The sequence below is a fragment of the Mastigoproctus giganteus genome, chromosome 11 (assembly GCF_048544385.1).
Source record: "Mastigoproctus giganteus isolate SK-2022 chromosome 11, ASM4854438v1, whole genome shotgun sequence".
NCBI lineage: Eukaryota > Metazoa > Arthropoda > Arachnida > Uropygi > Thelyphonidae > Mastigoproctus > Mastigoproctus giganteus.
In genome coordinates this window covers 62,671,471-62,697,247 of record NC_143585.1, presented here as the reverse complement: position 1 = coordinate 62,697,247, position 25,777 = coordinate 62,671,471, and the positions used below count along the sequence as shown (strand labels likewise).

Here is a 25,777-nt window from a genome sequence, read left to right as displayed (position 1 = left end):
TAAAGGGTAGCAAAACTATAAAACCAGTTCAAATTAATAAATACACTGTCAAATTTGGGTTAAAGAAGTACAATTTATTACAGCTCTGGAAGATATCAATTTAATCTTATTTAATTTAGAAGAAACTACTTTATTAATAAAGAAAATTAAAAGACTGCTGTACAAATTGGAGCAGTATGGCATTAAGAGCAAGTTAACAGCAAGAGTAAGGTTGGCATCAGCATTCATCGTTCCCCCGCACAACCATCAACATTACTAGTCTACAACCCTATCTGTTCTAAACTTCATTGTTGACACAATGCACTCCAGCAGCAGACACTCTCCAGACATTCTCCATACTGATACTCATACTTGTCCATCTAATCAAAATAGGGTGTAATGAGATTCACTGGTTTTTGTGAATGAAACTATGGATGCCAATGCCTACCTTACATTCTGGACAATTCCACATGCTTCCCATGATGTAGCTTTTTTTTTTTTTGGTGGTTGTTGGCGCATCGGCTTCTGTGGCCATAATGCACCTCCCAAGGTTTTTGCAGTACTTTGATCCAAGCCCGAGGTGGGATTTGAACCCGCGACCTTTGGGTTTCCAGGCAGGCGCTTTACCCACCTGGCTAGCCCGGTCGGCGCCCCATGATGTAGCTGAACCATGTTTGTTTTAACAGGATAATGCCCCATGCCATACTACCAGTACTGTTTGAGAATGGTTTATGGACATGAATGTACAAAAGTTAGAATGGATAGTGGAGAGGCCCAATTGAAACTCTATTTAAAATCTATGGGATTAACTGGAATGTTAGGTAAGGGCCTAGACCAACACATCCCACATGCAGCAGAACAGTGACCAGAACAACCTGATCACTGTTCTGCTGGAATAATAGAGGACACTACTCTCTACAGCCTATTGTTTGTTGATGGTGGTGTTCTATTACACATTCAATCCCTATTGATCTGATTCCTTAAACTCGGTTGATGTTTTGCAGGAATGGCTAATAAAATTACCATACTACCCTTCCAAGAACCCTCCTTGTGGATGTGGGCTTCTGTGATCTTCTTGTATGCTGCTGGATAGTCATAGTACCGTTGTGCTTCTGTTTCATGAAAACATCACTGATAGTCAACTCTGGTGCAGCCCGCCAGAAACTGCATAAATTGAAAAGCATGCAATGTGATGTAGTAGTGGCAAATGATGAAAAAAAGCAAGCTTATTTAGCATCTTTCCTTTGTCTAGTTATTCCTTGAATTTATTCAATGCATCCACTTTCACAACAACAAATGGAAGCCTGTTCCAACAATCAACCACCCACTGGCTGAAGGCAAACTTCCTCACATCTATTCTGCAACTATCCTTCCTCAACTTAAATTTATGCCCCATCATGTATGTAGTCTCAGCAAGAGGAAGAATGCCATTCACATTCAGCTTACTCCATCCATTCAGGACCTTAAACACTCCAAACAGATCACCTTGCAGGTGACTAGTCTTCAGATGCTGCAATTTGCAGAACTGAAGCCTTTCTTGGTAAGAGTATCCTTCTGTTCTCGTTACTAATCTCGTTTCCCTTCTCTGCACCTGTTCTAGCAGGTCTACATCCTTCTTAAAATGAGGCCTCCAGTAATTCAAAATGCATTTTGAATTACCATTTTGACTGGTAATTCAAAATGCATCCTAATCATTACTTTATACAATGGGATCATCAACTCCTCCTTATCCCCGCTAGCAAATTCCTGTAAGTCACTGACGAAACCTCATGAGCTGTCCTAGCAGCCTGTCTGCACTGATCAGAGAATTCCATATCAGACTGCATAATTGCCCCTCTTTTTCATTTTCCACTATCCTGGGTATAGTACCACATAGTTGGTACATTAATCTTCAATTACTGCTACTCATATGCAATACCTAGCATTTGTTAATGTTAAACTTACACTGCCATTTCTTAGCCCGTCTGCCTAATTTTTATAGAACACGTTGCAGTAGCATACTTTGATTACTGCCATTAACCATCTTGCCTACCTTTGTATCATCTGCAAACATTAATTTTGATATAGATTCATCAATAAATACAGAAAACAACAATGGGCCCGGCACTAAGCCCTGGTAGACTCTACTATTAACACTTAGTCCACAAAGAGCAGTGTCCATTAATAATCACTCACTGTCTTCTCCCACAACCATTCCTTTATCCATAGCAGTAACTTGCCTTTCATAGTCTCCATACCGAGTGATAAATTATCTTATCATATGACTACCTTCAAGTTTTTTTTTTTTTTGGGTCAAAAGAATTTAAAAAAAAAAAAAAAAAAAAAAAAAAAATGAGGTAAAAGAAAACACTCAATATCCACATGAAAAAAAAAAAAAAAAAAATTAAGAAAAAACTGCACTAGATGTTAACTCCTTCACTCTAGAAATAGCATATTGTCACTATGCTATTTTATGCTCACTCTGCCAGGGGACTTGGCATACCTGGGGTCCTGAGCTGGATATAATCATTCTTCTCTCTCTCTCTCTCTCTCTCTCTCTCTCTCTCTCTCTCTCTCAGGGTGACTCAGAATTTTTTTTTTTGGCTGGTGCAGCATAAGCTTCAGGCTTCCTTGCACCATATGGCTGCTAATAATAATAATAATAATAATAATAATGCTATTTTATGTTCACTTTGCTATAAACTGGAAATGACAGTTTGAATCAAATTCAAAACTTAGAACATTCAAGAGACCCTTATTTAATTTGTTCCCCAGTAAATCTTCTTCCTTTAAGAAGTACTGCTTCATCTCTCATATATTACAAACTTAAATACCAACTTACTTTCGACAAGCATGAGCAAGTTTCAAGTTGGATCCATCTGTAAAAAGTTGAATTGAAGAATCAAACCCTCCTACTGACCCAAGTTTACATAATCCCTAAAAACAAAAAAAAATATGATTATATTAGAAGAAACAGCCAACCAAGCAAATTGTAATTTTCCTTGTTTATCTTATGCGAATTAATAAACAAATCATGTAGTACTAAAAACTGTTGAATAAATTTATACAGAAAAAAAAATTCAAGACACAGAAAGAGAAACAGAGTAAACTCTATGAATTACAGTTTAATTTAATAATCTTTAAATGATAAATTATGTAAGTTAAAAATATAGGTTAGGAGACACAAGAAAATGAGTAAAGGAACAAATGAAATCGGGGTGTATATATATATATATATATATATAAAAATTTATGCATAAAAATAAATAAGGATACTGTCCTACAGCAAAACCTTAGTGTCATTATCAAGAGTAAACCACCAAAGTTGCATGAAAAGCCAACAATACACTGATTTGCAATCTATACATAATGTACTCTTTAGTGTTAAGCACAGTATGCTTAAAACCTTACATAGGTTCATTTATACTTTTGATATTAAGTCCAGAACCTTTTTTCATCTTATCAATGACATTTGCAAATTTAAACTAAAATCTCAGCATAGTAACCTTCCACATAAACAGTCTATTATATTCCTTAAATTTCAATATAAATTTATGAACTATATCAATATTAACAAATGAAATAATTCACACAATAATCTACTATCTATCACCAGCAAAAATGCTCATATTAAAGTAAGATATAAATATTCTAAACCTTTTGGCTTAATATATTGCAATTATAATTTGGGCAAATGTATTTGCAAAAAATAAAATTTTTAATCTTTTATCAATCCCACTTATGATCATATTATTTCTGATGATTTGGGTATTATGGCACATTCTGAACTTGAAGAAATTCTTTCAAGTTCAGAAAACAACTCTATCAGGACCTATTAGAATATTGTATACTTTTGGCCTATAAGCACAATAAACCTGTTGAAGCCTACAAAGATGTGGATAAATAAAGTATTCATTGAATTAATCAAAAAAATTTAAAAATATGCCCAAAATCTCTCCCTCACAAATCTTTTAGACAATACAATTTTGCAAAAATTAAAATGCAATTGCAAGAATTACAAAAACATTTTATTATTACCCCACAGAAAAAACTTCTAATAATTGTCTTTATCTGTGAAGCTTTTTATGCTAATAAAACTATAAAGAAAAAAATTTCAGTCCAGTCATACTTATAAACTTGTTTTCTCTTTTCTCAGTATTATTACCAAAAAATTATTAGCATTAAACATAAATAATTATAAATTTCCTTATATATATTTTATTCTTAAAGAAGCAGTTATGCCTAGATACCTGGAAAAACATTTGAGCAATTATAAACCTATCCTGGGCATTTTACCTAATAATAAAATAATATTAAATAATCTACCAGTTTTGGATACCTTACATACCTTTAACATTACATATATACAAACCTTTGATTTTTAAATTCTTTTCACCAGCATTAATCTAAATAATTTATAAACAGTTCTACAGGAAATATACCACAAATATAAATGTAATTAAATTCAATGTCGCATATTGGAATTGAGGAAAGACAGTTGTGTGGAAGTTTGCCTTTAGCCAGCGGGTAGTTGATTGCTGGAACAGATTTCCATCTGTCGTTGTAGAAGTTGATAGCTTAAATAAATTTAAGGCTGAACTAGACAAACATTTGGAGTGACTGGATGAGTGAAATGGGAAGGTTTTTTGTTTTTTTTGACTGATGCTAAATAAGCTTGCTTTCTTGCATCATATGCCTCAACTAATGCTAATGATCTTGTTGATCTGTGTGTTTTCAATAACTTTGTCATTGACAGTAATGTGGTTTACTAGGAAATTCAAGGAACATCGATGAGCAGTCCTGCCTCGTGCATCATTGTTAATGTTACCTGTTTGAAGTCTCCCTTTTTCTCAGAACATTATTTTATTTAGATACCTTGATGAATTATGTGTACTCAATTGTCCAAATTTTCTCAATGATTTTGCCCATCTTTATCCCCAGGAGCTTACTTTGGAAAAAAAATAATTTTAGTAACCAAAAAGCCAATTATTTAGACCTGCACATTAACACTGACAATGGGCATGCAATTATTAACCTTTATAATATAACCGTGATGCCTTTAATTTTTAACATGGTTAACTTCTCACATTGGCTATCTTATAATTTAAGCCTTCATTCTGATATTATCCTTTCTCAAAGTATCATAATTGCCACTATATGTAGTGATTCTAATATTGCTATTTTTAACATCAGAAAGTTATATCTTAAACTTATTGACAAATTTCCCTTGGCTTATCTGCAGTATCACTTTCACAAGACCCTCAATATTATTAATTTCAAAAAATTATTACCTGTTATAGTTATATAAATCAAATTTCTAGCCTAGCCTCTGTTACATTTTAAATGTTGCCTAAATACCATACACCTTGCCATTGTGACGTCACAGTGCAGACAGCTTGTACCCAATGATCGGCTCCTATGGTAAAAATTTATGTGTTTATGTTTTTTTTAATATATATTTTATTCTTATTCACACATTACAGACTTTAAATTCGTGATTCATACTCTCAGAACTCAGTTCAACGTGCCTGTCGGAACTTCGGCTTCAAGATCTGCGCATATGTATTGGCTGCCTCCACCGTGACATACAGCGTGCTTCAGCGAGCAAAGCAGCCCTACTAGTCGACCTTAAGGCTCTGATTCCCGATCCTATTTACACCAATGTAATCAATACTTTATGCTACCAGGCCGTCAGAGAATCAGATCGTTATTGTGCACAACAGACACGTAAGTTCAATACTTTAATTAATGAATCCTGTCAATTTCATCGCCAGCATAATGCCTCTTCCACAGATTTCGTATTGAACCTGAGCAACAAGCAGTTATCTGCAGAACAAACAGACCTATTGACTCTTGGCATAGCATTTGCCGTTCTTCCAAAGTACCCACCGATCACTGACATCGCCTTAGGCGTGGAAACATGTTTATCACGCCTCCCAGAAGATGTGGCCAACGCAATCCGCTTAAAGACTGCAGCAGTTCTACACCATGCTCGCCCCGTCTATTCAAACCTCAACCGTATGCAGATTTCTGCCCTCAAGACACTAAAAACGGGATTCGTCCATCGTTATTCTACCGGCGGACAAAGGCCGTCGTACGGTTGTAATGAACCGCGCTGATTACGTGGCGAAAGCCTTACTGCCTTTGCGAGACACTTCCGTCTACAAACCCTTAACCGTTACTCCCAGCAGACCATTGGAACGATGGGAGTCAGAGGTGAATATCCTCATCAATAGTTGGCTCAAACAGGGGAAGATAACACAGTCAACCCATAATCACCTCCGTGCCTCTGGGTGTCAGATCCCACGGTTTTACGGCCTGCCGAAGGTACACAAAGAAGACACACCACTAAGACCAATTGTATCCTGCTGTGGATCACCGACTTACGAGTTGTCTAAGTTTGTCTCGAGGCTTCTTTCTCCTCTAGTTGGCAAGACCACCTACACCGTTGACAACAGTATTGAGTTCATAGAAAGGATCCGCACTATATCCATCTCACAAGGTCAAGTCATGGCATTGTTCGATGTAATATCACTCTTTACCACCATCCCAGTGGAACTTGCCATCTCTTGTGCAAAACAACTCTTGGACAATGATGAAACCCTTAGCGACAGAACCAGACTGACACCTGATGACATTTCCACCGCCCTCAGACTGTGCTTAACAGGGGGTGCAATCATGTTTAGCGACTCAATTTACCTGCAGGTGCATGGCACAGCCATGGTTTCCCCTGTAAGTTCGGTCATGGCAAACATCGTGATGGAGGAGTTAGAGGGACGTGCGTTTACACACGCACCAGATCACATCGCCTTTTGGTGTCGCTATGTAGACGATGTGTTCGTAGTTATCCCTAGAGGCTCAGGTCAGCGAATCCTAACCCACCTCAACTCACTATCGCCCTTCATAAAATTCACGATTGAGCCGGAGTCGAACGACACCATACCATATCTAGATACCCTCATCTGGCGCGAAGACACATGCTTGAAGACGACAGTTTATCGTAAACCTATGTGTGCTGGCCAATTTACCAACTTTCGGTCAGCACACGCACGGGGTCACCTCACCACTGCCCGAACCTTGCTAACTCGCGCCTGGACACACTCTAGCTCTGCAGGTGAAAGACGCACAGAGATCACCAGGGTCAAAGTGGACCTTGCGAGGTGTGGCTATCCCATCGACATCCTTGACAGGTGTGACCTACAGGCACGCGACAATATAGCGACCAACAGTAACGTCAACAGTGGTGAGTCATCCACGAGGGCATTTATCCCATACTACCCCAACCTGTCACAACAGATCGGTAGAATCCTAAAATCACATGAGATAAAGTGCATCCAACTCCCAGGCAAGAAACTGAGTTCTCTCATTTCCAACGTGAAAACACCTGTCCCCACCCTTCTGCAGAGCGGTTTGGTCTATCGCATCTCTTGCCGTGACTGCACTAGCTGCTACTTTGGAGAGACTGGACGTCGGCTCGAGAAACGTCTCTCAGAACATAAAAGGGCGATCCGTTTAGCAGATGTGGAACACTCAGCTATTGCCGAGCATGTCTGGACAACCCACCACGACATTGACCCGCACCGCAATGTCGTGGTTGTGGACAGGTCCCACCATTACCTACGGCGCACCTGGTTGGAATTGTTAAACATAAAATGCTCGGATACCTCTTTGAACAGGAACAGTGGTTGTCAAGTTAACCCCATCACAGAAGCAATAATTCTGTCCATAGACAAACGCTGGCCGCGTCACCACCATACGTCACAGCCACAAACTTCAACCTCAAACAATTAGCCACACGTCTCACGCACCAACTTGGCAGTGCACATCTCCATTCTAACTGCCATTCAATACGTCTAACTGAAGAAGGCTGTCTACTCGGCCAAAAGCTCTTTTGAATACTAACCGTTCTCTATATGTATATTCTAGTATTAACCGCTCTGAGGAATTATAATTTTTCATTTCATAGAAGTGACTACAATGGTCTCAGACAGTTTTTAAATTCTATTCAGTGGGACCAACTGATGTTACCAACTGTAAATTCTAAATGAGAAGCATTCAGAAAAGTAATTGTAGAGGCTACTAGCCTTTTTATAGCAACTAAGAGATACCTACAAGGCTTAGACTTAAATGGATGTTTGTTTGTTTGGTTTTTTTTTAGGAGCATTAGCAACTAAGGCCATATTGCTCCAGGATATGCGGCGGTCATTCCTTAACCTTTCCGCATCCTCCGTATTTGGTGGTGACGGGCTCGAACCCCGGTCTAATCAAGAAGCGTGTGCTACGCACTGCTGCTCCTTCCCACCTGGCTACGGAGGCGCCACTTAAATGGATGTCAGATGAACTGAGATCAGTGGAAAAGAAGAAAAATGTATGAGATGATTATAAATTATCAGGGAACAGAAACATACAGTAAGTATAAACTAGTCTGCAATGAAGTCACTAGGTGCATTAAGCAAGCTAAGGCAGATTATGAGAAGTGTCTGGCAAAGGATGCAAAGAAGAGTATCAAAGACTACTTATGTTAACACCAGAAGGAAAGGGTTGAATCACAATGGTTCACTAGATATGAATTGTATAACTGTTTGATGATCTGTTCAGGATGCTGACAAACTGAAAATATATTTTGCATTTACATTCACATATCATAAATTTTTCAGAAACAGGAATGGCAGAGGTATATCAAATTCAAAAGAGAAATAAAAGATTTTGTTATAACTGAGAGGAAGGTGAAAAAGATATTAGCATTATTAGTGGCAAATTATGCAAGAAAGTGAGCTTATATAGCATTAGCCAAAAAAAAAAAACAGACACTTCCTATTTCACCTATTTATTCTCTTCAATTTTTTTTTTTTTTTTGGTAGTTATTGGCACATAGGCTTCTGTGGCCATAATGCACCTCCCAAGGTTTTTGCAGTACTTTGATCCAAGCCCGAGGCGGGAATCAAACCCGCGACCTTTGGGTTGCCAGGCAGGCACTTTAACCACCCGGCCAGCCCGGTCGGCTTCTCTTCAATTGTTCGTCTAGTTTTTCCTTGAATTTATTTAAGCTATCAACTTCTGCAAAAATAGATGGAAGTCTGTTCCAGCAATCAATCACCTGCTGGCTAAAGGCAAACTTCCACACATCTATTCTGCAACCGTTCTTTCTCAATGAGGCGCATTTTGGCCATAGCAGCCCTTGCGCCAATAAATTCTACTTCAACAACAACAACTTTCTCAATTTCAATTTGTATCCCCTCATGTATGTATAATCTGAGCAAGAGGAAGAATGCCATTAGCACCGAGCTTGCTCAATCAATTCAAAACCTTAAACATCTCAATCAGATCACCTTGCATATGTCTTGTCTCCAGACACTGCAATTTGCAAAAATGAAACTTTTCTTGGTAAGAACACCAATTTGTTCCCCTCATCAATCTCGCTGCCCTTCTCTACACTCATTCTGGCAGCAGTGCATCCTTCCTAAAATGAGGCCCCCAAACCTGTATGCAGTACTCAAGATGTGGCCTAGTTTGGTTTTGGTTTGGTTTTGGTTTTATTGGTGCATTAGCTACTAAGGCTATAATGCACCAAGACCAGGTCATTTGTAAAAAAAATTTTAAACTTTCAGTGACCTAATTAGTTAGGTCACTATGTCAAAAGGTATAACAAATATATAAAAGAAAAATGTAAAAATTTTATATACGAGTAAAAATATTTCATCATCATCATCATCATCAGCCATTTTCAATCCACTGCAGGATGAAGGCCTCTCCAGCAACTTTCCAGTTCCTTCTGTTTTGAGCACTGGCCATCCATTTACTACTCAAAAACTCATGAATTTCATCTATCCATCTCCGTCTTTGTCTTCCAGGTTTTCTTCTAGCTCCTCTTGGGTACCATTCTGTTATTTTCTTAGTCCATCTGTCATCATGTCTTCTAGCTATGTGTCCTGCCCAAGACCATTTTAGTTCTTTAGTTTTGATAAGAATGTCCTTTACTTGAGTTTGCTGCCTAATCCATGTGTTTCTCTTCTTATCTAACAGTCTGATTCCCAATATAATTCGTTCCATTCTTCGCTGTGTAGTTCTTAGCTTCTCTTCCATTCTTTTGGTGAGTGCCCAAGTTTCACTTCCATAAGTCATGGTGGGAAGTATACATTGATTCATTATTTTACGTTTCAGACAAACTGGGATATTGCTCTTCAGTATGTGACTATATTTCCTGAATGCTATCCATCCAAAATTTATTCTTCTCTTGACTTCCAGCCATTTATCATTATTACAGCTAATAACTTGTCCCAGATAAGTATATGACTCCACCTTTTCAATTACTGCTCCTTCAATCATTATTTCCCTTTCCGTGGCATACCTGTTCATCATTACTTTTGTTTTAGCCATATTCATCTTTAGTCCAAAATCCTTACTAACTGTGCATAACTGATTAAGATTTTCCTCTAATTCTTTGGGATCGTGGCTTATGACCACAATGTCATCTGCAAATCGTAAATGGTTTAGGTACTCTCCGTTCACATTGACTCCTTTCTGCGACCAGTCTAATCTTCTGAAAGCTTCCTCAAGAGCAGCAGTAAACAGCTTCGGAGATATTGTGTCTCCTTGTCGAACTCCTTTCTCGATTTTAAATTTCCTACTGTCTTTGTCTAGTCTAATAAAGGATGTAGCACTCTCATATATTTTCTTCAAAATCATAATATATGGAGTATCTATGCCTTGTCTTTCCAGTGCCCCAAACATTGCCTTATGCTGTATGGAGTCAAATGCCTTTTCATAATCCACAAATGCCAGGCATAATGGTGTTTTATATTCATTTGCTTTCTCCATTAGCTGTGATATTACGTGAAGGTGATCCATAGTTGAGAATCCTGTCCTAAAGCCAGCTTGCTCTTTCGGTTGATTCTCATCAAGTATTCTTTCTAATCTGTTAGTAATGACCCTTGTGAACAACTTGTAGATATGGGATAACAAGCTAATTGGTCTATAATTTCCAATTTCTGATTTATCTCCTTTCTTATGCAGCAAAACTATGATTGCATTATTCCACTGCTTAGGCATCACACCTTTTCTAATGCACTTTGTGAAGAGCCTTGCCAGTTTTTGTGTTATGTCTCTTCCTCCCAATTTTAACAACTCTACAGTAACTTCATCTTCCCCCGGGGCTTTCTGATTCTTCATTTTCTTCAATGCATGTTCTACCTCATCAGGAAGAATATCGGGTATGTCGTATGTGTTGCTACTTTGCAATCCATCTTCCCCACTGCTGGTATCATTCCCTCGCTCCTTGTATAATTCTCTATAGTAGTCTTCTGCTATTTGAATTATGCCTTCTCTGCTGTTTATAAGTACACCATCGCTATTCTTCAGTTTCAGTATCATTTGTCTTTCTGTATTACTGCTCATGGCTGCTGATTTCAATCCTTTGTTTTCCCTTAATGCTTGTTCTACTTTTCTTGTGTTAAATCTTCTTATGTCCTCTCTGAGTCTCTTTCTAATGGCTTTGCATAACTCAGTATACTCAATTTTCTCCCTGTCAGTGTTTTTCTTGCTCTTCATTTGTCGTCTTTGGTTCATCATGACAAGTGTTTCTTGACTAATTTTTTCTTCTTTGGATTTCTGTTTCCCTATAGGTTTCTTGGGCTTTATCACTTTCAGAAAGTTGTAATATTCCTCGTCGATATCTTGGTCCTGAGCAGTCTGCAGAAGCTCAAACTTGTTCTTAAGTTCCAGTACATACTGCTTTTTCTCCTCCTCTGTTATCTCAAAGACCTTTGTATTATTTACTCGAGTCAGTTTTTTCCTTTCCTTTCCTACATCTATATCAAGTGTACATCTTACCATTCTATGATCACTTCCAACATTTACCTTATTCAGGACGGTAACATCATTCACAATATATCTTCTGTTAGTGAGGATGAAGTCGATTTCATTAGTTGTTAATCCATTTGGACTCTTCCATGTCCACTTTCTGTTCACCCTTTTCTTGAAAAAAGTGTTCATTACTGACATTGATTGAGATTCTGCAAATTCCACAAGTCTTTCACCTCTTTTATTTCTTTCACCAATTCCAAAATTTCCTATAGTTCCTCTTTCTGCGCTGTTTTGCCTTTTTCCAACCTTAGCATTGAAGTCCCCCATAATAATAGTGTAGTGGGTTTTCTGCTCATCTAGAAGACTCTCAATTTCAGTGTACATTTCTTCAACCTCTTCATCATCATGGCTCGATGTTGGTGCATAAATCATTATAATCTTTAGCTTGTACCTCTTAGAAATCTTGAGTATTAGTCTTGACACCCTTGGTGATGTACTTTTGAATTCCAAAATGTTGTTTTTAAAATCTTTATGGACCAGAAACCCAACTCCACCTTCACTCCTTTCACTGTTTCCATTGGTGTACAGCAGATTTCCACTTGATAAACTCATAAGTGATTCAATAAAAATATTTATTGAATTTAAAAAACTAAAAACAGCAGACACATTGTCATTGTCAGATAAAATCTGACTGAGTGTATATGGCTCAGTCAGATGGTTAAAAGCAGTACAACGGATATTGCTAAAATCTGGACATTCAATCAAAATGTGATGAATAGATAAAATGGTGCCACAGTTCTCGCACATAGGACAGTCATCTGCTCTCAGCAGAAAAGAATGTGTAAGATGACTATGTCCTATTCGGAGGCGAGCTAGAACAACTTCCTCCTTACGATTCCTGCGCAGACTAGACTGCCACGGTTCAATTACAGGCTTTATACAATATAATTTATTTGCAGTCTGTCTATTTCACGACTCCTGCCATTGGGAATGTATCTTTTGATGTACTTTTTGCCTGTAGTCTGTATAGGGGACTAACAGGCAATGGCTATTATTGGGAATTGCTGATTTGGCTGCGGCGTCAGCCAAATCATTTCCCCTAATCCCAATGTGGCTGGGAATCCAGCAGAAGCGGATGTCATATTCACGATCATGGAGAACGTGAATCTTCTGCTGAATGCTAGACAGAACTGGATGAGGATTATATCTCACAGATATTAAAGCCTGTAACATGCTAAGAGAGTCGGAATATAAAAAGAACCGTTGGTATTGACATTTACTAATATGATCCAAGGCTAACTCTACAGCGTGCAGCTCTCAGTAAATATGCTGCATTCAGAGGGAATCTGCTCTGATATAGTGCTGTCTGTAAAGACAGCAGCAGATCCCACATATGATTCCGACTTCGAGCCATCTGTGTAGACTGGCGCGAAGTCGGAATATTCAGTTCGGTGTGCTGAATGAAGCTGCAGGTAGACGCATGATGGAGTGTCCGACTTTCCCCAGTTTCTAAGCGACAAGTCGCATGCCGGGACACGAGCATGCCAGGGTGGAAAGGGTTGCTTGGATGTTTGGGCAACCTTGTCTACCTTGATATTAAGTTCATTGAGTAGCTCTTGGAGACGAATACCAAAAGGACGATTGGCAGTCTTACGGGTATTGTACAAGTTTTCCCATCGTGGCTCAAAAACGAAGGGCCACGTAGGATGGTCTGGCAGAGATTTCAATTTTAAAGCGTACTTTAAAGACAACTGCTTACGTCGAAACGATAACGGTGGTTTGTTTGCTTCGACGTATAAACTCTGGACAGGAGATGTTCGAAATGCTCCAGTAGCGATACATATAGCCTGATGATGGATAGGATCCAGCCATCGAAGTACACTGTCTCTGGCTGAAGAATATACTTAGGACCCATAATCTAATTTGGATCGCACAAGTGCACGGTAAAGCCGTAGAAGGGTGCATCGGTCTGCACCCCAATATAAGGAGGAGAGCGAGCGGAGCATATTAAGGGCTCTTGTGCACTTTGTGTGGAGTTGACGAATATGATCCAAAAATGTTAATTTTTTATCGAAGATGAGTCCCAAGAATTTTGTGTTCGCTGCTACTGGAATAGCATTTTGTCCGAGCCTTAATTCAGGTTCAGGATGAAGATTACGCTTGCGACAAAAGTGTATGCAAACGGTCTTCTCCGGCGAGAACCTGAAGCCATTAGCAAGTGCCCAGGAATTCAGACTATCAATGGCTTTCTGCAGTTGTCTTTCAATAACCCTCATGTTGCACGACTGGCAAAAAATGCTAAAGTCATCAACATAGAGGGCACTGTTTACCGTTGGAGGAAGTTGTTCTGTGATGGAATTTATTTTGATGGCAAAAAGCGTGACACTTAATACTGATCCTTGTGGTACTCCCTCCTCTTGGCTAAAGGAGCGAGAGAGTGAGGATCCCACATGAACTTGGAACGATCGATTGGCTAAAAAGTTTTGAATAAAAAAGGGCAGATGCCCTCTTAGGCCTAGGCTATGTAAATCTTTTAAAATGCCAAATCTCCAAGTTGTGTCATACGCTTTCTCCATGTCAAAGAACACCGACACCAAGTGTTCGCGTTTTAGGAAAGCATCCCGGATGGATGCTTCCAATCTAATAAGATGGTCCAAAGTGGACCGGTTCCTTCGGAAGCCGCACTGGATGTTGGAGAGAAGGTCATTTGATTCTAAATACCATATTAAACGAGAATTGACCATTCTCTCCAGGATTTTGCACAGACAGCTAGTCAGAGCAATAGGACGATAATTGGTGGTAATTTTTGGATCCTTTCCTGGCTTAGGAAAGGCAAGAACGATTGCCTTTCGCCAGGAGTCCGGAAATTGCTCTTCAGTAAAGATTCTGTTATACAGAAAGAGCAGACAATCCATAGATTTTGGTGAAAGATGTTTAATCATTTCATAATGGATGCCATCTGGTCCTACAGCACTTGCTTTGGAAAGAGCGAGAGCTCTTTTCAGTTCCTCTACAGTGAATGCCACGTTGTAGGGATAGAGGCCCTTGGTCTTAAAATTAAGTGCTTGTTTTTCCATTTTACGTTTCAGGACCAGGAACTCTGGGGAATACGAAGATGTTGCAGAGATGTTAGAGAATGTTTCCCCAAGAGAATTAGCTATTGCAGTTGGATCTGCAATAGCGCATCCATTATAATCTAGGATTGAAGAAGGGTAGGATGTATATTTCCCCTTCATTTTCCGGATTTTATCCCAGACTACCTTAGAGTTGGTAGACTGGTTAATAGATGATGTAAAACGGATCCACGATTCCTTTTGACTCTGACGACGGATGTAGCGTGCTTTGGCTCGTGCACGTTTGAAGGCTATAAGGTTGTTCGTGGTAGGATATCGGCGAAATATCCCCCACGCTTTGTTTCGAGCCTTTTTTGCTGCTGTGCATTGTGAATTCCACCAAGGTTTGGGAAATGGTGGAAACCGGGCTGATGTTTTTGGGACAGCATTAGCAGCTGCTTGGACGATGATTTCTGTGATGTACTTGACTGCGTCGTTGATCGGCTCCTGACTGACTGTGCTAAGATCAAAATTTGCCTGATGTTGGAAGGCAGTCCAGTCAGCCTGATCAATCTTCCACCGTGGTAACCTAAAAGGAAGACATGGTCTCCCACTGTGTAACAAGGTTATCACAGGGAAGTGATCACTTCCGTATGGACTCTCCTCCACTTCCCAGGTGAGTGAAGGGGAGCAGATAGAGAGATCAATGGCAGAAAAAGTTCGGGTAGGCATGTGGAAGAAGGTGTTTGTTCCAGTATTTAGAAGGGAAAGGTCATTGTCATTGAGCATACGCTCAATGACTCGTCCCCTTCCGTTGATGTTAGCACTACCCCACAGGGTGTTATGTCCATTCATATCCCCGAGAAGTAAGAAAGGGGGAGGCAACTGCGTTAGATCATCAAGGTCTGCCTGGGAGATGTCAGTCCCAGGTGGCAAATAGATAGAGCACACAGTTAATAAAAATCCCACCGTAAGGCGAATTGCAACAGCCTCTATTCTAGTTGTAATTAGTAAGGGCTGCACTGGGGTCTGGTTACCCACAAGGATAGCCACTCCCCCATGTACAGAGCCATCCGCAATTCTATCCTTACGAAAAATTGTGGTGTTATGCATCGTGGGATCGTCATTTGCCTTTAGATATGTCTCCTGCAAGCAAAAGCAAACTGGCTCGTGCTTTTGCAGGAGGGCCTTGATGTCATCAATATTTCGCGGGAATCCACAACAATTCCATTGTAGGAATTTAGCCATTATTTCGGCTTGGTGGGTCCATCTGGCGGCTTCCGAGGTGCTGAGGGCTTACTTTTATCGGTCTTGGATTTGTCTTTTTTGGGGAAGAATGGACGCTGTCCCGTGTCCATTTCCTCCTCCGCAAAGAGTTCCAAGACTGATTCTTCGGGTACCTCCTTCTGCTCGACATCCATCTTTTCTTGGGAACTAGGGGGGACTTCCCCTTTCTTATTCTTTTCTTTCGTAATTACTTTTGTTACTTGTGGAGCATTAGGAGGTACCGATATAGGAGTGGCAGCTGATTGGTCCTTCTGTGTAGGTTTTTGCAAACTTAAGAGATACCGCGCGATGGGAGTGAAAGACTCCTTTGGAGGAATGGTCATGTCCGTCTGAGTTCCGACGGAACATCTCCCTGCTACCTTCTGGGCGTAGGTAGGTCTGTTGATATTCAGGGGTTTGACCGATTTCCTTGCCTCCTGGTATGATATATTTAGCTCTGCCTTCAGCCGCTGAATTTCTTTTTCTTCTTTCCACCTCTGGCATGCTCGTGAGTAGGCCGGATGTTCGCCCTCACAGTTAATACAGGTGGGTTTTGCGGCTGAACATGCTGTTGTTTCGTGGTCCTTTGCACCGCATCGTGCGCATGCAAGGACTCCACGGCAGGCCATTTGAGAGTGTCCATACTTCTGGCATTTAAAACACTGTAAAGGGTTCGGAACGTATGGACGCACTGAACAATTGATGTATCCAGCTTTGATCTCGTCAGGAGGTTTAGGAGAGTTAAAAGTCAGGATAACGCTCCTGGTTTTAACTATTTTTCCATCCCTTCGCGCAGTGATTCTCTTGACGGCAATGACTCCCTGTGGTTTTAGTTCGGAGCAGATTTCCTCCTCGGTGACGTCGAGAAGGTCCCACTCCGAAATGACACCTCTCGATGAATTGAGTGTTCTGTGTGGTGTCACCGTTATAGGGATTTCTCCGATTGATGTTACTCGGAGTAGATGTTCGGATTGCCTGTCATTTTTAGTTTCAATTAAGAGGTCTCCAGAGCGGAGCCTCTTAACTGATTTGGGTGAACCTACTAACCCATCTAACCCTTTTTGGATAAAAAAGGGCGACATTTTACCAATCAGTTTTTCAGTGGTAGAATGCATGATTAGAAATCTTGGGACAGACCCTGATGATGATGTTTCAGTTCGCTGCCTCTTTGTTGCAATAATACTATCTGCCTCTCCGTCTATGTTTTCAGATAGGGACCGGGTTGGGGCCCCTGAAGAAGTAAGTTTATCAGGATTCATGAAGGTTATTTAGTTGTTCAGTGCCCGGGCTCCCCACCCACCACGGAGCCCAAAGGGACGCCCACTACCCGGCATGCAATAAATGCGCTCGGGAGTGGGACGCCAGGGCTACCCAGACACTATACCCGCACCGCCGCCAGCCTGAATCCTGTCCCTCGGACCATGAGGGTAGGGGCGTGGCATTGACACGGTTGACCCTCGCAGGCGAGCCTACTAGCCGATTGATCCTAGCCGGGCCTTCCAGGACCACCCGTCTTGTCAAAGCAGGGGCCAAAGTGGTGTATTGAAGCTGGGCCCCTCAACCACCAGGATCCCCCTTTCCGAATTTCCACGGGTCGCAGCGCACGGCAAACACGCCGGATTCCATTGATGTAAGCCTGGAACCTGGGCTGTGGGCGTTGGATCCCAGTGATGCTAGTCTGGAAGTCCAGCAGCGTCACTGGGAGGTCCCCTCACCACGTACAGGTGCCCACGTCGAGGGGGGATGTGGCCTAACTATTGCCTTATAAAATGGGATCATCACCTCTTATGTGATGGCAATATTCCTGTATATTATTGACAAAACCCCATGAGTTGCCCTGGCAGCCAGTGTGAACTGCTCAGAGAACTTCATATCTGATTGCACAATTACCCCAAGGTCTTTTTCATTTTACACTACCGACACGGTTGACACATTACTCTGATATTACTGCTACCCATACGCAGAAGTTTGCACTTGTCAATGTTAAACTTGAGGTTGTCACAGACATTCTCTCAGATATGCCAGACAAGCTGCACTTGCTACCTGGGAGTCTAAAACGCTGATGGAACTGATATTCGGGTGACACTCAAGTTAAGTGGATCCAATTTCGGTGAAGTCCGGACGGTCTGTGACAGCCAAATCCTCTGCTTGCACCTTCACGATGGTGAGACTGTTAGTAATCCTGGGTATAACCTCCATGCCCAAGTACATGGTGGGTTACCACCCAGGTGTGAACCAATGTAAGCAGGGGTCGAGGTGTGGTGCCCACACCACATGGAGGAATGCCGCCCCTCTATGGTATTGCTCCATCAACCGGATCAATACCACCACTCTGCTTCCCTATCTCTTCCATCATGCAGTATGATTGATGACTTTTGAGGTTATGATGAACATCGTGGCGAGATCCAATATTCTTTACATTTCGAGGGTACAGCTCTAAAACAGTGTTCGCAGGCCGGCTGCTAATTAGTACACCAGACCGAACCTATTGGTAACTCTCTAGGAGGCTTCCGGATTAGCTAGTGTATAATCTTGCTACCTCTACTCTGCCAGATAGTGACTGGAGGGAGTCCTAGTAGAGTGTATGCAGGGAACATTGTCGAGGCAACGTTATGTCAAGGATCTGGGTATATTCTTACCATGTGTATGCCATATCCAAAAATTTCATTACTTCATACAGCATGTCCCACCCACTTTTTCTTACTAATGAATACACCATGAATTGTCAAACTAATAGAGCAAGCTTATCTGTGAAAAGATCTAAAATTCCAAGCACTTCCTAATTCATTTTACAAATATACGTGGTCTCAATTCTAATCTTAACGATGGTCATTTCCACTTGCAGTCTGCCAAACCCCACGTACTTTTTCTGACAGAATCTCAGTTATCGGTTGATTCAACTACTGCTCATCTCAGTTGCCCAAATTATTCGCAATATGATTCCTTTCGTCTCAAAGGTGGTACTTGTGCATATGTCCCTGTCAGAGACTTAGCAATTTGGAATCTACTCTCTTTGATCTTCTTTGGCTTAAAATCTCTCTATATCATTGTGCAAAATTCATCTGTTGTCTCTACCATTCTCCCAAATTCACTAATCACTTGGAGATTTTTGACTTCCTCTCTTTGCAACTTGACTTTCTCCAGTCCAACTTTCCTAACAGTGAGTTAATTTTCCTTGGTGATTTTAATGTTCACAACTCCAGCTGGCTTCCGTTTTCTAGTCGCACCGACCCAGCTGGTCAAGATGCTGAGGCTTTTGCAATTACTAATGATCTTGCACAGATTGTTCATTTACCTACAAGATTTGTTGTTGTTGTTGTTGTTTGGTGTTTTAGGAGCATTAGCAACTAAGGCTATACTGCTCCGGGATATGCGGTGGTCATTCCCTGACCTTTCCGTATCTTCCGTATTTGGTGGTGACGGGCTCGAACCCCGGTCTAATCAAGAAGCATGTGCTACGCGCTGCTGCTCCTTCCCACCTGGCTACGGAGGTGCCTCCTACAAGAATACCGGACAATCCTAATCATACGCTTGATCTTTTTCTCACAAACAACCCTTCTAAGTACACGGTCAAGGTGAGAGGTCCTTTAGTCACTTCAGATCACAACTTGGTGATTGTCTCTTCTCCAATGGAGCCTTTATCTCATGGCTATTCCCAACCTCGTGTTGTTTGGCATTACAAGAATGCAAAATGGGATGACGTGCGAGATTTCTTTTCCTTGGTCAGACTTCTGTTTCAAAACTTCTGATGTCAACATTTGCTCAGATTGTGTCAGTGAAATTATTCTTGTAGGAATAGAATCCTTTATTCCACACTCCACTCAAAAATCTCGTCCCTTATCTAAACCTTGGTTTTTCAATAAATGTGCTTTTCTGCCTACACCAAAGCTCACAATTGTAAAGCAGTTATTAATCAGTCCAAACTTGAGTTTGAAGAGGCTAAGAGTAGAAAACTTGCTTCTTGCCCTAATGGGGGTCGAACATTCTGGTCCCTTGCCAAAGCTATTGGCTGCAACTTTTGCCCATCTCTGCTCCCACCTCTGTCCAAACCAGATGGTTCTGTTGTCACTTCAGCAAAGGATAAAGCTGACCTGCTAGCATCCCATTTTTCTTCCAACTCATATATTAATGACCTTGGTAAAACACCTCCCACCATTCCCAACACGCTCCATTCAATGCCTCCTGTGATCTTCCATCAAAAGGATGTCAGAAGGATTTTGATGAATCTTGATGCTAAGAAAGCTCCAGGACCCGATGGTATTTTTCCACTTTTCTTAAAACCTGTGCTCCTGAACTTATTCCTATTCTTTGCCGCCTTTTTTCACTTTCTTATTCCAAAGGTGTTTTTCCTTCTGCTTGGAAATTTGCAAATATCCAGCCAGTTCCTAAAAAAGGGTGACAAATCCCTCCCATCCAATTATCGTCCCATTGCAATTACTTCTACTCTTTCTAAAGTAATGGAGAATACAATTAACCGCCAACTCTTAAACTATCTAGAAACCTTCCATCTGATCAACGATCGCCAGTATGGATTCAGTCAGTGTCGATTCACTGGTGACCCATTTATGGACTAATTCAATGGACAGGTTCAGTGAAACACAAGTAGTTGCTCTTGACATCTCAAAGGCTTTCGATTGTGTTTGGCATAAAGGTCTTCTAAACAAGTTTCCATCTTATGGTTTGCCAACTGTTTTTAGTAATTGGTTATCTAGTTTTTCTCTCTGATCGCTCACTGAGGGTGATGGTAGATGGCTCTCTGTGTTCTAACTTCTCCACTAATGCCGGTGTCCCCCAAGGTTCAGTTCTTTCCCCCACTCTTTTCCTCTTGTATATTAATGACCTTCTTCCGTTGACTGGAAATCCTATCCATAGTTTTGCCGATGATAGCACATTGCATTCCACTTTCCATTTTGAGAAACCTTGCCCTGTTCAATCAGCTTCAACTTCTCGAAAATCTGCTACCAATTCCTTAAATGCCAATCTTCAGGTAATTCTCCAGTGGGGCAAAGACAACTTAGTTGATTTCAACCCTTCTAAACCTCAGTCTTGTCTTAATCTCGCAAAAAGGATTCTTCTGCTCCTATGCTTATCTTTAGTGACACTCCGATTTCTAGGCAAAATGGTATATCTCTTTTGCGGATTACCCGGACTCTAATCTCTCTTGGCACAAGCACATTACAAATATTGCTTCCTTTGCATCTAAAAAACTTGGTTTTCTCTTTCACTCTCGGCGTTACTTTTCTTCCAAAAGCTGTTCACTCTGTACAAATTGCAAATCCACCCTATCATTGAATATTGTTCCCACATCTGGGGTGGTGCCCCCAAAACCTCTCTCAGGCTTCTTGATTCCATTCAGAAGAGGGCAGTTAGATTAATTAATGATTCATCTCTAACAGAGTCTCTCCACTCGCTGTCTCATAGATGTACTGTTTCTGCTGCATGCCTCTTCTACAGATATTTCCATGGGCTCTGTTCTTCTGAATTGGCTTCTATAATTCCTCTCTCTCTTTCAAAACAGTCCGAACACGTGCAGCCACCAGCCAACATCCATTTACTGTCCAACTTCAAACTCACAGAACCAACTTTTCATATTCCTCGTTTATTCATTCAACTGCCATTTTCTGGAACAACCTTCCTTCGTACATATTTCCTGAAAATTACAGTCTACAAAAGTTCAAGTCCAATATGAACAAATATGTTCTTTCATCTTCTCAGCCTCCAAACCAAGCACACTACTAAGTACTATAGGTTCTAATACCTCTCGTGTTTGGGGTTTACATAAAAAAAAAAAAAAAAAAACTTCAATTGCCATTTCTTAGACTGTCTGCCTAACTCTTCTAGGTCCTTTTGCAGTAGCATATGGTCATTACTGTCAATTAATCACCCTGCCTATCACCTACAAACTTGGTCATTAAGCCTGATATGCCTTCATCAATATCACTGATAAATACAGAAATCAATAGTAGGCCCAATACCAAACCCTGCAGAACTCCAATAATAACAATAATCCATGAAGAGCAGTGTCCTCTGTCTTCTCCCGCTCCACCATCCCTTTATCCATAACAGCAACTCATCCTTAATGCCACACTGCTCCAATTTGTACAGCGCTCTTATGTGCAACAGTATCAAAACCTTTCCTGAAATCCAAGTATATAATATCAGATTACTTTTTTGCATCCAGTACCTTTGTGACCAAATTGGTCAGACAAGATTTCTCCTTAACAAACCCATGTTATGTCTGAAGTATCATTACTTCTTTTAACAGTGACTCCATTATTTTCACAGGAACAGAATTTAACTAACAGGTCTGTAATTACTCCTGTTACCCTTTGATTCCCCCCCTTGTGAATTTGGATTCATTTGCACATCTCCAGTCTGAGAGGGCCTCCCCTGAATCCAAGGATGCTCACATAATTATTGTTGAAGTCAAAATTAAAAAAATTCATTAATATACAAAGTGCATTACATGTCAGGTGCATTAGCAAATAGTAACAATTCATGATTTATAACAACAACAAAAAAAGAGCAAAAAGCAACAAATTTTATGCATGAACCAAGAGGATTTAGTTTGTGCACATCACACATTCATCCTTCCAAAACCAACATATGGCAAAAAACATAATAGCCAGTTTCAGTTACAATTTATGGTATATGGATAACCTATGTGACAATTTATGGTATATGGATAACCTATGTGACAATTTATGGTATACGGATAACCTATGGACAGAAAAAGAAATAATAATTGCCTGATTTCTGTTGGTCTGATTTTAATGAAATTTTGGAAAGTTCAATAAGTCTAATAGAATTCAGCATAAAATTTCATGCTGACTGATCTGCAGAGAGTTTGTATCAATATTAGCAGTGACAAGAAAGCAAGCTTATAACAGCATCAGCCAAAAAAAAAAAAAAAACCCTTCCCATTTCAAAATTCAATAGTTTGTCCAATTCTTCCTTGAATTTTTCAAGTTATCCACTTCCAAAACAACAGATGGAATGTTGTTTCAGCAATCGACACATGCTGGCTAAAGGCAAACTTCTGTACATCTATTTTGCAACCATCCTTTCTGAAGCGTTGTCAGCTTCAGGAAGGAAAATCGTTTTGAATATTTTCATTAGATTCTTTTTAATTGAGTTAAATTGATTTTTAATTATGTTAAATTGGTTTTTAATTATTTATTTTTTACTCTAATGTAAGTTTTTGATTTTTTCATTTTAATTTCTGGAGAGTATCATATGGAAGTGTTCTACGAATTATATTGAGGTAAACTCCTCTAATTATTTCACATATAACTTTAATCTGAAATTTTAATTACACATACATATAAAATAAAAAAAATTAAAGACAGAAAAATGCATAAATAAAAGTGCTAAAAACTCTATCATCATGAATTAAAATAAAATACATGAAACCAATATAAAACCTTATGAGAAGCCTTCAAGGCATTGTGCCTCTTTGCCAACTCAAAATAAGAAACATGACAATGGGTATTGACAGAGGTATATTGGCAGAAGTATTATATAAGAGATATTGGCAGAAGTATAGCCTTGCACATGTAGAGATCTTCTGGTGCAAGTCATGGTTTGGGGTGGGGAGTAAGAAACAGAAAGGGGAGGTGAAAGTGAAGGAGAACATTACACACCAACCCTGCAAACCCAGTGTGACAGCAATTGGTAATGTGATTAGCCCATCATTTCTTGTCACACTGGAAAATAACGGCCTCCATAATAGGATGCATGCAAGTTCCACCATTACAATTTCTCCCTGGATGCCTCCATAGCCAGGTGGGCAGGGGCAGCAGTGCATAGCACACGCTTCTTGATTAGACTGGGGTTTGAGCCCGTGACCACCAAATATGGAAGATGCGGAAAGGTCAGGGAATGACCACCGCACATCCCTGGAGCAATATGGCCTTAGTTGCTAATGCTCCTAAAAACCAAATAACATAACAACAATTTCTCCCAGATGTGACCATTTTTATGTCTGAAAATACTAGGATCTGGCTTTCCCTGAGTCTTGAATCCTCATTCCTTATAACTGGGCATGGATCACTTAATGAAAAACTTCATCAACTTGGGCTTATAAATATTAACTTATGCTTCTGTGGACAGAGCAAAAATTGGCACCTCTTAATATTTGAATGTGTCTAGTATCAAGAATACAAAGACTGTCTCAAGAGCAAGATCCCTGATCAAGTCCATCAACTTATCAGCACCTTAACTAACCTCGCTGCCTTGATTCCAAACCATCAACACACAACTCCAACTAATCCTCCCTTTCTTACTTTTTTTTTTTTTTTATTATTATAAATACACCACGTGAATTTTTTCGTTTTTTTTTTTTTTTTTTCTTCTTATTTTCTTCTTTGGAGTGGGCCCCGGAGGAATCTGGCCCACCTTTTGGCAACATCAGGCGGGTCAGAATCTCAAATTGAGATACTACAAGCACAATTAGGACTGGCCCACCTTCTCATGGTGTGGATGAGTACCCAGAATCATCTACTAGCCAAGTAGCCAGACACAACGACAGAATACACATAAACCTACATTACTCACATATCTGGCCCAGTTGAAGTGATACTGTTCTTCACAGGGATACAAGGTGGAGTTGAACCGATGTTCTAGCCACCCTTTACAAAAATACATGTCCACTACAAGTAATAGCAAAACCTGCTGCAGTTAAATGGAGAGCTTCCATCCATATGAGATGGTGGGAGCCATAATTGCAGTCTGAACCTCAACATTGGAATGTGGATTATAATCAGGATGCTGTTCATTCCAAAAGGGCTACACAATGGCTGAGCTAAAAACATCAATTACATGAAGACAGGCAGCAAATGAGGTAAGCAAAACTTTAGCCATATTAAGCAATCATCCTTGGATTCAGGGGCGGTCCCTATGGATTGGAGATGCGCAAATGTATCCCAATACACTTTGTGAATTCAGAGTTTCTGAATTCACAAAGAGAATTCAGATGGTGAAATGAATAATTACAGACCTGTAAGCTTGACTTCTGTCTCCAGAAAAATAAGGAGTCACTGGTAAAAGAAGTGAAATAAGACTATCTAGACAGGAATGCAGTTACACGGCATCACAGTGTGGACTGGATAAGGGTTGATCTTATCCAACCAAAATGATCAGCTACTATGATGTAGTAACAGAGGCAAAGGAACTGCAGGCAAAAAATAATTTTGACATCATACCCTTAGATTTCGGGAAAGCTCTTGCTATTGTTTCACAGGAATGAATACTGTATGAACTTGAGCAGTGTGGCTATAGGGGAAAGTTACTGTTAACGATAAAGGAATGGTTGAGTGAGATAAGCCAGAGAGTGGTTATCAACAGGCATTGCTCTTCTTGAAGTAATGTTTTAGTGGAGTTGACCACAGTTCAGTGATGGGAATTGTTGTTTCCTATATCTATTAATGATATTGATGAAGGTATATCAGGCTTAATGTCTAAGTTTGCAAATAATACAAATGTTGGTAGGATGGTTAATAACAATAATCAGGTATATTACTGTAAGAAATCTAGAAAAATTAGGGAAATGGGCTGTTGAAGTTTAGCATTCACAAATGCAAAATATTGCAAGGTAGCGATAATCCGAATAACATAACAACTGTGTTGTATCATGCTTAGGGTAGCGGGAAGAATAAAAAAGACCTTGGGGTGATTATGCAGTCACACATGAAGTTCTC

The 25,777-nt window shown here is 40.2% G+C and overlaps 1 protein-coding gene across 1 annotated transcript in view; it reads right to left on the bottom strand.

Moving 5' to 3' along the window:
* Nucleotides 1–25,777, bottom strand: part of unc-45 (unc-45 myosin chaperone) — a 284,174-nt gene that overhangs the window by 133,029 nt on the left and 125,368 nt on the right. The window contains exon 12 of the mRNA XM_090384191.1: nt 2,801–2,895. Coding sequence (XP_090240317.1) covers nt 2,801–2,895 — 95 coding nt within the window. The remainder of the gene's footprint in view (nt 1–2,800; nt 2,896–25,777) is intronic.